The 12,720-nt window shown below is 41.5% G+C and overlaps 1 protein-coding gene across 2 annotated transcripts in view; it reads left to right on the top strand.

The window, feature by feature from the left end:
- AKR1D1 (aldo-keto reductase family 1 member D1) overlaps positions 1-11,499 on the top strand; it is a 37,982-nt gene extending 26,483 nt beyond the window's left edge. For both annotated transcript variants that reach the window (XM_030553514.1, XM_030553524.1), the window contains exons 5-9: positions 1,136-1,258; positions 3,671-3,780; positions 5,184-5,349; positions 6,260-6,342; positions 11,389-11,499. In XM_030553514.1, coding sequence (XP_030409374.1) covers positions 1,136-1,258; positions 3,671-3,780; positions 5,184-5,349; positions 6,260-6,342; positions 11,389-11,431 — 525 coding nt within the window. In that variant the 3' untranslated portion in view covers positions 11,432-11,499. The remainder of the gene's footprint in view (positions 1-1,135; positions 1,259-3,670; positions 3,781-5,183; positions 5,350-6,259; positions 6,343-11,388) is intronic.
- The last annotated feature ends 1,221 nt before the right edge of the window (positions 11,500-12,720 follow it).

The following is a 12,720-nucleotide window of genomic DNA, read 5'->3' as shown; positions in this document are numbered from 1 at the left end:
CAGTCTATATACAGCCAGCTAAACTCTTCCCTGGAGTAATTTAATTGTTTCAGTGTGGCTTTAGCAGCCAGTATTGTGGCTATTCTTGTTACCTCAGCATTGAATGATGAAAATCATATGACAAGAAGAGGCCAGCCAGAGGCCATAAAATAAATGGAGTCTTTTGCTTCCCTAATTCCCCTATTCATTTAAATCAGAAAAGAATAATAAAGCTGACAAGCAGGACATCCAGTACCCAGATGTTGGAGACAAGAGTAGGGTCTACTGTAACTCTGCTTCATTGCATCACTGAACAGCCACTGCATTCATCGGAGGGGTTTGGGGAGAGAGGAGAAGACTCTCTAAGCAAAGATACTCTTCTCCCGTTAATGAAGCATGGCATCAGCTAAAAGCAGAGAGTCTTAAAGTATGCATAATGAAGAAATTATTGTATGTTTACCTTGTTCTTATAAGTTTCCTTCGCTGCATGGCTATATTTGTTTGAAATGCAAATCCTGTAATCCCCTCAGACCCACCTTCTCCTCCCCCTTCATTTTGCAATGAAGTCTTAATGCTGATTTTTGTGATGCACAATTTCATGGCAACATTTTGGTGTTACAGGCATAAAATTATGACTTAACTGTAGACTCTGGTGGCAGGAGAGCCTGGACTAACACTGGCACAGTAATTAAAAAAGTGACAGGGCAGGGAAGCTGTCTCTTGTTCAGATGTTGTCTCCCTTTCCCCACCCCTAAGCTGGAGCAATGTGGAAGTCCCTCTAAAATTTGAAATAAAACTCTGGAAGCGAACATGTGAAATTTATAAGTGCTGTATCTCAAATGGTTCTTCTGATTTGTTCCGTTTTCTGGGAAAATTCTACCCTAGTATGAAGTAACATTGAAATATGAGGTGCCTTGGTTTGGTCTTCTGAAAATCTATGGCTGCATGAGAATTGGGTTTAGAATGTGAAGAAAGCATCAATAGGAGTGCTAGTCCCTCCAAAGTAAAGGCCTTTCCTATAAGGCATGCACACTTAGCTTTCTAGACAGAGTCCTGAGTAGAGTCTATTTCACCTGGCTAATAATGCTGACTTTCCTTCCCTGGCAGGTTTCTATTGAGGCTTTCTTTCTCATGCTCTCCGTTGCTATCTTTGCAGGCTTTGGAAGCATGTAAAGATGCTGGCTTGGCAAAATCTATTGGCGTGTCCAACTTCAACCGCAGACAGCTGGAAATGATTCTGAACAAGCCAGGGCTCAAGCACAAACCTGTCAGCAATCAGGTATGATCCCAAGCAGAACCCTAATTCTACCTGAAACTGGCACTGTGGTACAGTGCTCAGAGGGACTACAAATACTTCTGCACATATGAGGACTTGTGTGCAGGTACAGATGACCTACTGCAGGTAGTAAGCTACCCACTATACCGCCAAATACTGAAGGCCAAACTTTCCTCCTTAGCGTGACTGATTTTTTCATTCTACATTCAATATATACATTTGCTGGGAACATCCATTTCCTTCTGGATCCCTCTCCGGTGCTTGAAAACCTGAGTTTGTCCCATGCTGAGTTTTAAGGGCTGCATGAACTCTTGTCACTGCAGACATGATCAAAAAGATTCAGCCATGTACCTCAAGTGATCCAAGAAAGTTCCCAACAGCCTGAGACATGCATGCCACTACCCAGAGGCTAACCAGCCATCAGTGAAGCAAGATGGCTACCTCATTTTAAACCATTAAAGCCCAACCCTATAGCATATGGGATATTGTGCTATTCTAAGCTTTGTGTCTGCTGTAAGGAACTATCTTTAAGAAACTACAACAAGCCAAAAAAGTTCTAAGGCACTCTTTTTTCTATGTCCTTTCCACAGGTCATTCTGTGGAGGTACTAGACCAAAGAACTAACTTAGCAATAAGACTATGTCATGTCCTCAGCTAAAGCTAAACTTGCCACTGAAGTCAATGGTCAAGTCTAAGTAAAACCATGACAATAGGGCCCATAACCATTTATATCTAAGTAGCTTGTCTGGATACAAGTCATTAGCATCGAGTGGTGGTTGGGGTGGCTTCTGATTTGGAGTTGGAGAGATGTCCAGTGACTGATATCATGACTAGTGCTAATGGATATCCTTGTTAGCAGCATCAGAAGAGAGGCCAAAGATTGCATGGGAAAGAGGAAATATCCTTTCACCCTCTGAAGTTGGCCTTGGGATGCTGGCAAGGTAGTGTTGGGGAAGTCTGCCACTGTCCTTGTACTTGTTCTTTGGCTACGCAGGAATTTCCTTGTCTCTACGGCTGTCATTCTAATCCCTTTTTTCCCCCCACTAGGATTAAAGTTCAAGTTAAAAACAAGTTATCAAACAAGCACCAAACACTGTAACTGCTTCTGGCTGAATTGTCTGACTCCATTCCCTCACACCCCTGCCCCCAAGACTACATCAATACGACCCTCTGTTGGCCTAATAAAGATGAAAGGAAGAAGGTTATAATTTTTTTTTTTTAAAAAAGGGGGCAATTCTTATAGTTTGTGTTTAACTTCAGGAACTTATTATAAGAGCAAGCTGCTTTATAACTCAGGAGAAGTTGAGCACATTGCCCGTAGTGAGTTTTTCTGGCTATGGTACACAATAGCTGCAGCCCGGAAAGGTAGAGGTTTGGAGAAGTCCATACCAAAATAAATAAAACCCCTCTTTTTTGTTTCCCTCAATTTTCTGTTGACGGCATAAGCTGTCACCAACTTTCTGGAGGCAAACGAAGACAGTGATCATTTTGGATACAAAGGGAAGAGACAAATACAATCAGCAGGTAGTCAAGATGCTCCTGCCTCCTAGCATAGATCTCTATTCAGATGGCTATACATAAATGTTGGGCAGAACATAAAGGCTGGTGAGTCGGGTCAACAGTTACCCTCATGCTCTCAATCTCTCTTCCATATCTCATTTGCCATCTATCCATTGGGGAGGAGGCAAATCTCCCCCCATGTAATTACAATCTTGAATTGCAAAGGTGTTAAACTGTCTGAATTGCTTCCCAAAAAGGAGGTCCACATTCCTCTTAGACTACTGTATACATTGATTTCCCCCACACACACCTTGCGTGGACACGCTCAAGGTCTGTCATCATTGTAGCTGGGTGAAACTTTTCAGCTGATATATCTTTAGCTGAAAAATGCAGATTTGGGGTCAACCAAAATATTAGAATTCATGTTGAATTTGCAGAATTGTTTAAATCAAACCTAAAAATTCCAAAAATCTGAACATCTTTTTGACACATTTGAAATGAAACATTTTTTCCCCAAATCAAAACTATTTTTCATTTAAAAACTCTAAAAGCTTAGAAAAATGAAGTGTTTTGTTTTGGGTCAACTTCTCAGTGAATCAAAAGTTTCAAAGTTTCTTTTGGGTTGATCTGGAACACACTCTTTTTTGTATGGCCAGTGAAGTGAAAAATCAATTATTTCTACAACGTCTGTCAAAGTCTCTCCCCTGGGAAGGTCAGGATGGCCTTCCACCAGCAGCCTGGCCTGGATTTGAATGATTAATCCAGAGGCTAGATGGTTCCATTTTCTTAAAACATCTTCCCCCACAATCTCTTATTCATGAGATTATGGTTGGTCAAACATGCAGAAAGAGATGTCAAGACGTTATTCAGTATCTGTCATTTAATTTAATTGCTCCTTCTGTTTCATTCATGTAGGTTGAATGCCACCCATATTTCACCCAACCCAAGCTCTTAGAGTTCTGTAGACAACATGACATTGTCATTGTTGGGTACAGTCCACTAGGAACCTCAAGGGATGAAACGTGGTAAGTCTTCATACTAGCCTCACTTGTGGGGTAAACACTACTACTAGAGGGTTGCATGTCTCCCCACAGAGATCCAGCAAAAAGTAATGGCTTTTCCCAAACCCTTGCTGTCCTCCAGTGGGGCAAGTATGAGCATTTGGATCTGGGCTTTTCCTCTTTTTGGAAACATGCTTCAGAGAAGCCAAAGTTTTTAATTTGGGATTTGGTTAAATCTACCCCACCATCCCTTTTTACTAAGCTGTAGCTTCTCAGCTCTAACTTGGGGATCCAAAATGTGATTCCCATTATTCCTCGGGCCAGCAGGCTATACAGGGTATGTCTACACTACAGCTGAGAGCAATCCTCACAGCCTGGGTAGACAGACTGAAGTTAGCGCACTAAAATTAGCGTTGTGGATATTCCAGCTCTGTCTCAAGATCACCCAACCTCCTGGGTCTGAGCTCAAGTGGCTTGCCCTAGTCTCCACTGGAGAGGCACTGTTTTTAGTGTGCTGGCTTGCTCCCAGCTGCAGTGTAGACATAGGCAGCACTGACTGACCCTCTGAACTAATCTCCTTGCCTTGCTCTGTCAATAAGGAATGCCAGTGAGTCAGCCCCATACAGTTGGCCAGAAGAGTGGTAACTGTAATATGGAGCTCTGAGGCTGAAATGAGTAGCTGCAAGGTGAGCAAACACTAGATCATTCAGAGCACCAAACAGAGCAGAGGACCTACCCAGTGGAAAACACATAGGACTCTTCCTAGAAGTCATGAGGAACATCTCTCCTCTCTTCACACCACTGATCCCATGATAACTTGATCTGGGCTGTTCAATACCTGACTCAGAAGCAGATCAGGATTATCAGGAAACAAAGGTACAATATCAGGTTTCCCAAAGGCTAGAGGATGCCTGTATGCTTTGAACCTGGTTAGAGGTGGACAACGTGTTAGATCACCCAGTTCATCTCTCTGCTCATGTAGGACTAATTCCCTTGGTATGCTTTCTAGAGTCCTGTCCTGTTTACTAGTAAAAATTCCAAGTGATGTTGCTTCTTGTGAGAAACTAACTGCCTTCCAAATCTTATTGCATTATTTAGTGTTTGGCTCATGTCCTACTGTAATATATTTGACAATCAAGCTTCCAAACACTTTCCATATTGAATAGGATGAGTGCTGGCTCATGATCTGTAAACTGCAGATCGAGAGTGGGCAGATGAACTTGCGTGTGTTACTTTCATAAATCTTATTAATTGACAGAGGCAGTGGGAAACAGTGCAAACATGGTGATAACTGATGCATTTAAAATTAATCTTCATTTCATAATAGATTGTCCGAATCAGTTTTTGCTTTGGATTTCTGTTTTCTGCCACTTTCTTTAAATACTCCAGAATCAAAATAAACCCACTTTTTTTTTTTTTAATTCAAGGGTAAATGTGTCTTCCCCTCCTTTACTGAAGGATCCTGTGCTGAATGCCATTGGGAAAAAATACAACAAGACGGCAGCACAGGTTGCTCTGCGTTTCAGCATCCAACGAGGGGTGGTGGTCATTCCCAAAAGCTTCCATCCACAGCGGATCAAAGAAAACTTCCAGGCAAGTTATAGATTCATCTCTGCTCCACTGATATTGCTGACCCCTGCTTAGAGTGTCTTCCCCTTCTCTCCTGAGGCAGAGAGGAGGCTTAACAACCCCATAAACGTTTTCTGTGTTGACTCTTACTCACCATCATTTCTATTACCTGGTAATGGTGCAATAGAGGGTATGAACAGGATACTGGACTCTTCTTCAGTGTCATTTAGACTTATTCTGAGTAGACTAAAACTCTAGCAGCCAGTCTATACTAGTGTTCCCACCTATAGTAGTGCAACGAGAGATCAAGTAAACACTGAATATAGATCAGCAGTTATTAGTTTTAGCTGTTTGAATGACACTAAACATGTGTACAACTTGTGTCCTCTATTTCCAGCCATGGTTTGTAGTTCTTTGACAGCCAGACCCAGAAGAGGAGCTGTTGTGTACCCTTCTGCCTACATGGTAGGAAGGTTTGCAACTTTTCCTAAATGTGTGTCTCCCTTATTGCGCTCCCTTTTCTAGGCATTGTCTCTCCCTTAAGAAACCAATGGTCCAAAAGAGTTAGCAGAATTGCCATTCTGTTCTTGAGACTGAGGAATCTAATAAACCCTCCCTAGAATTCGGCTTTCATGTTTAGTTAAAATGTGCAAAGACTTTTGCATTTGTTTCTGCAAACATAGAGATATAGGGCTGGAAGGGATCTCAAGAGGTTAAGTCCAGCCCTCTGTGCTAAGGCAGGACCAACTAAACCTGGACCATCCCTGACAAGTGTTTTGTCCAACCTGTTTTTAAAAACCTCCAGTGGTGGGGATTCCACAACCTCCCTTGGCAGCCTATTCCAGAGCTTAACTACCCATATGGTTAAGTTTTCCCTAATATCTAACTTAAATCTCCCTTGCTGCAGATTAATCCTAATGTCTTTTTTCCCTAGATTTTTGACTTCTCACTCACTGATAAAGAAATGAAGGACATTGAAGCCCTGAATAAAAACACCCGTTACGTGGAGTTGCTGATGTAAGTCCAAGCTGAATCCCAGCCCTATAGCAAGTGAATGGAGGCTCTTGAACAGTGCTGGGTTCTTAATATAAACCCTGCCATGCCAACACTTCCATTCACAGTCACGTCTACCTTACTTCAAGAGATTATCTCAAGGTGACAAAAGGGCATCTGAATTTCAAACCAAAGCAAAAGGGGGTTCAAGTCTAGTGGTTCAGAACATAAGATGACTTGTAAAACTTCAAAACTTGCAAGATTTGCATATGGTTCAGAGCCTGAACAGCCTCCTGGGTCAAGGGGCTTGTAGGTGGTGTTTGGCTCAGTTCCATCTCTGCTTTAAAACACTTTCCTCAAGTGGTGGTAGCTGTCCCAAACAGCTAAGGAGCACGTTATGGAGCTCACTCAGTAAAAGGAATTGCTCAACAATTGTCACTGTCTCACCACTCCTAGGAGTGGAGTACTGTCTCTGGACTCTGCTGCACCGCCATTGCTTTCCTCATATGAGCAGTGTCACAGTTCAAGGCAACAGCATCTGTATTTCCCCTCAGTGGTGCAGTAAGGGCATCCATTCTTAGGCTTCTAGCTCCCCACATGTTGTCTCTCTAGGGTGGAAACACGTGTTTTTGTCTCTCCCTTCTGACTGGGATATTTCTACCCTGAATAGTCCCCTGCCTTCTTTGTGATTATCCCCAACAAAATGCAGGCTGCCTAAGCAAGATGTTTTGCCTTCTCTTCAGAGATGGTACACGGTGCAGTTGCCCCAGTTCAGCTACCACCTAGCTATTTCTAAGAAGCACACTTAATTCTTACGCTAGTCAGCATGCACATCATTTCTTTACCTTATCAGCGGTCACCCCAACTTCACCATGGGCTCTGGTTGGTGATTTAGTCATTCAAACCCTACACAGGTTTTTCCTGTGGTCACAAATTCATCACAGCTTCAGCTTAGAACAAACACCCTCATGACATGGAATCATTCATTTAGGACTTTCAGGACACTGTGATTACCTAATCAGCCAGACAATGGTTTTCTGCCCAAGCCAAAACTTCAAAAGGGGCGTGAGTCACTGTCATTCCCTTCACTTGAAGTATATTTTCTAGGAAATCTTCTTAACATATGTTCTCCCAAGAAGTCCTGTTGACATTCCTAATGCTTCTCAGAGATTGCATTAATCACATCTCCTTGAGAAGTTGCATACAATTCCGCAATAACACATAAATAAGGCATTTTTAATACAATGGACCCCAAAGGCATTAATTTAATTCAATAAGATTTATCTTAATTCCATAAATCATCCACAATAGTGTTATCTGCCACAAGTGAATGCTGAAGCTGAATCTCAAATTCCTATCATGTGCACAGTACTGTCACTTGACATTTGCATAGTGCCTTTGATCCTGAAGCATCCTAAAGCACTTGACAGTGTCCACTTCTGAAGTGCTCTCACCTCTGAGGTGCAACACTATAGTGGCTTAACTGCATAGGGCGGCACAATACACCTGTTTAGCACCACAGGTAAAAAGGAACAATGTTTTAATCTGAAACTACCCAAGAAATGTAGGAAGGCTGAATATAATTATTCAAACTAGATTTGTCCAGGACATTAAAATTCACCCTACTCTTGCAAAGTGTTTTATCTTAATGAGAGGCGGCCAGGAGTTTAGTTTTTAAGGCTGAAGTTAACTAACTCGGGAACCACCAGCATCACCCCTACAGCCATGTGAAGTCACACTTTCCTCTGAATCCAAGCAGAAAGAAAGAATGTAGCTGTCTGAACCCCCCAAAAAAACACTTCCTGCAGTTCCCATCCAACTGCTGACCAGGCCTGACCATGTTTATCTTGAGAGCTCAAGCTCACCACCCAAGGCAGTATTGCTGCAGCTGCATGGTACACTTCTTTTAGGGCTCCACGTGGGCTGAGCATGAGACTATCCACATTCTAGTACAAAACCATGTCCAGCCTATGGTTGTACTGTATGTTGGCCCCTTTTCTGAACACTCACTGTGTAACCTAAAGCAACAAAGGCATTCATTTTGGTGTATCCCTCTTCACCTTCTTGGATTAGTTCTTTTGTCTCCTGATGACAGCGCTGGGACAAAAGCTTTGAAAATTCTAGGATTGCAGCATTTCTAGAACATTAATAGCTTTTTTTCATGCCTTTATCTATGATTAGAAAGTCCACCAGGAACAAATGGACCAGTTTACCTAGCTACCTAAAAGGTGATGGACTATACACAATAGGAAAGGTGAATTAGGTTGAAGATGCACTAAAATCTCAGCAAGGTGCTTGTAATCTATAATTATTGTTTTGTTTGTTTTTTATTCATTCAGTGAATCTGGGGAGATAGCCAAGTCATCAACTTGCAATATGTTTTTAATGATTGTCTTTCTCTATTTAAAAATTATCTAAAATTATCATGTACTTGATACTAGAAATTGTTCGGATTTCTTAGCTAAAATTCCTAACCTGCAGAGATTTTGAATTTATAATTCAGACTCTGCTTGTAAAAAGTGAATCTTGGCTGGAATTCATAAATATCTTCATGTAGGGAAGTTCGATGCCCATGGAGAAGGGGGAGAATGTTGAGAAGAGGGAGGACATTCAATTAAGTTTAAAGGTGGTAAATACAAAACTAATAAAGGAAATAGTCTTTCACATAACACATCATTAGCCTGTGGGCATTCATTGCCACAAGAAATCAATGAGGCCAAAAACTTAGCAAGACTCAAAAAGGGAGTGGACACTTTATATGGATAACTAAAATATAGAGATCTGTCATAATTATCAGCTTTTCGGTGGAGATGTTAGGCTTCACTGTTTAAGTCAAAGGCTTATCTCAAATTTTTAGAATACAATTCTTCCTAATTTGTGTGGGGCAGATGACGCCAGGTCTGCTTAAGAAGGTGTTAGAATGCTCTATTAAGCATCTGGACCAGCCCCCGTCAGGTGGGACGTTGTCTGCTCTGATCCAGCCTGTCAATTCCTGTGGGAAAAGGTCAAACAGTAACATGAAAATATACTTTTTACTTAATGTATTTGTGGGGAAATATTCCATTATTGCAGGTATGAATGAACGTTTTTGACCTTCCTGTGGTTTTTCCAGCTATAAACTAGAATGGAGTTGTGTACAAGTACATTTCATTTTGATAACATGAATAAGCCTTGGTTAATAATAAGATAATGCTAACTGCAGTAGAATTTTACACCAACATGTTTGACAAACAATGCAGTGTCTGAAATCTAAACTCTCTTCAGGAAAACTCCTGATTTTGTTTGTTTGTTTGTTTTTCCAGTGGAAAAGCTAAATATTTCAGGTCAGCTCATCTATGTCAGCGTGATGTACCATAGTGCCTCATGGGAGCTGAAGTTCAAGTGCCTCATCCTGCCACATTCTCCTCTGTGAGCTTGGCTTCTTGGCTGGACTACATCTCCCATGATGCACTGTCTCCACTTTCATTGAACCAGTAGCAGTGCAGCATGACCACAGTATATCATGAGATGTGGGGAGCCCAGCCTAGAAAAAAATGGAAACATGAGGCACTATGGCTTCTTGGGGACACAGATTAATGCAACCCAAGCTGTATCAAAACATCTTGATTTGGTTCAACAAACTAGTTTTTTCAATCTGGGAATGTCCATGTTTCATTTTGGTTGAAAATGTCCAAACAAAATATCTGGAACTTTCCATTCTGCAAATTTCATCCTTTTTTCAGAAGGAAAAAAGTCAATTATCACTTCCCATGGGACAAATTCCAGTTTTTATCCAGCTTTACTGGTAATACACTAATGGTGCCAGTAAATAACACAGCTCCCATGATGCACTCAACCAGTTGTTTTTACTGACAGGAAGTGCTGGCCTACATCTTCACTATAAACTACTTTATTTTAGAAACCACCTATAATATCTGGTTAGTTAGCCAGAAAAGACTGGAAGTGTATGTAACCTCCAGGTTTTCTGGGACTAAAGAGGGAAATGTGGAAGTGACCTTTGTACTTGCCTGCATTTGGCTCTGGGCACATGTCTGCATTTATGGCATTCCTAGATCTTCTTTACTTTTCCTAGACATTCGGAACTTTTATATGGAGTGCTTGCAATGGAGTCTGCAGTCAGATGGACATAAAACAATGGCACTAACAAACAGAACTTCCTCTTCACCTAATTAGGTTATTCAAAGGCTTCTTGTGACCACTCAAAAATGAATGCTTTTAAATAACTAACCAGGGTATCCACACCCGTGTTGAGTCACTGTAATTTAATTAAAGGGGACAGCCAGAAGTCGCTCTGATGCAAAAGACTCATGGAAAAAAGGCCAAGCCAGAGCAGACCCATCCATGCCAGCTCAAACAACTTGAGCTAAAGAAATGCATCTTTTTTCAGAGCTGCTGTTTCTGACCTTCCTCCAAGTTTAGCCAGTACTAGGACTCCAGCTGAGGAGCATTCTAGCCATATGACATCCATCAAACAGTGGCATTTTTTTACCCTGCAGAAGTAGGAAAACCTGCAGATTTACCCCTATTTTCTGAAACCTGTGTAGCATGTTTTGCATGAAGAGGATTTAACGTAGGTCTGAAGTCTCTAGCAACAAGGCAGGGAAAGCTTGCCCTAATATGCCCTACATTAATGTGCCTCGTATCTGACCTGGAAGGGACCACCTTTTTTTTTTTTTTTTCCCCCATTTCTGGTAAGTCTCTGGCTTCCTGAGTCTACCCACAAAGCTGTCACAGTGCCAGTGCTGACTTGTGTGGTATGAATACAAGTCCACACGGAACTTAACTAACACACACATCCTGCCTCATAACTCTTCATGTAGGTCAATGAACAGCTTTTGATCACTTTCACTTAGTAAGCTTCAAATGTTAGCTGAAGTCTTTACTAACTATTTTCTTTTCTTAATCCTATTTGGGTTACCTCTAGTAGCACATTATTACAGTAACAGGCAGAGACCTCAACCAGGTCTGGAGTCTGTTGTGCTAGGCACTGTATGAATAGTACAGGTGCCCAGTGTTGTCGTATGTAATAGCTTTTGTAATGAAGACGTTTTATCTGAATTCTCTTCGCAGGTGGCGTGACCATCCGGAGTATCCCTTCAATGATGAATATTGAAAATTAAACCATTGTGGCGTCTATTCAACTGAGTATTGTGGGGCTGGGTCCAAACACACCTAGTACTAAAGGCGGGGCTTTCACTGTAATGGAGACTTTCCAGAATATCAGAATTAAAATATGAATGAAGTTACATTTCATTTGTCTCTCCAAACTTTCCTTGTCACCCTTGCCAACAGTTGAAGGATAGTTTTGTTTAAGTTACTGATAGGCCCAAACCGTGTGAGCTGAACACCTTAATTTTTTATTTGGGGCAGGGTGGAATGGAAGAAGAGCAGGCAGGATCCAAAATGAATCCTGTTTCTGAATTTTAATGTGCAGTCTATATAAAACAAAGATCAGAACATTCCTGAATTGTAGAGTTCTTAAAAACTGGGTTGAAACTGCAGTGCAGGCCCATTGCTACCTCAAATTGAACACTGCATGTCAGCTCATCATCATGTTTGATCTTGCAATGAAGCCTTAGCATTGAATTTGTGACATCAGAGGAATTTCCACAGCAATAGACTGGTAGCACAAACGCAGCATTATCAAGATCTAGTGAAAAGGTCTAAAGGAGGTTTTACTTTTTGCATATGGTCTCTGCTGCTTGAGTGTAATGTAGAAACCACCACTTTAAAGAGCTGAAAGTGAGTATGTGTGTCTCTCTCTCGCTTTTTCTTTCTTTACATCAAGCTGAGCACATGCTGCTTCAGCCTTCTTGCAAATCCCAAAAATGATTATTCACCCAAGAAACTACTCATTTCAAAGCCCTGAAAAAACTCTTATTTGTAGTGTGCTTAATGGTGAATACAAATTCCTGACCCAGCCTTTCCTGCTCTAGTAAATGTGACTTTAGAAGAGATATTTTGTTAAATGTGTTGCCGACACAGAAGTGCCAGAGGCAAGCAACAGCAGTTCGTTGCCCAGAGTGCTTAGCGCCAATGAACACACCAGGGTGGAGAAGCAAACAGCCAAGTTTATTTGAGCTCAAATAAGGTGCAAGGGAGAAATAATCTCAAATCCTGCACCCTGAAAACAAGCAATTTCTTCCTTTTATATCCCAGTTGTTTACTACACAACTTTTTCTTCCTGACTAGCTAATCTCTTACTCCCCCCTCCTTTCCCATCCAGCTGCAGTATCTTTTCTCATTCAATCTTTTGTCTTCCCCCTTTCTTCCCCCTCTCCGCTGCTGAGACGTATACAGTATCTTAAAACGGCCTTGAGCATGCGTTAGCCTAGCTTCAATGTGTTACAGCAGAGAACTGGCTGTTACAACCGAAAACTAACGCTAACACTACATTTTTGC

Source organism: Gopherus evgoodei, chromosome 1, assembly GCF_007399415.2.
Source record: "Gopherus evgoodei ecotype Sinaloan lineage chromosome 1, rGopEvg1_v1.p, whole genome shotgun sequence".
Taxonomy (NCBI): domain Eukaryota; kingdom Metazoa; phylum Chordata; order Testudines; family Testudinidae; genus Gopherus; species Gopherus evgoodei.
The sequence above is the reverse complement of the archived record's forward strand: the minus strand, read 5'-3'. Positions and strand labels throughout refer to the sequence as shown.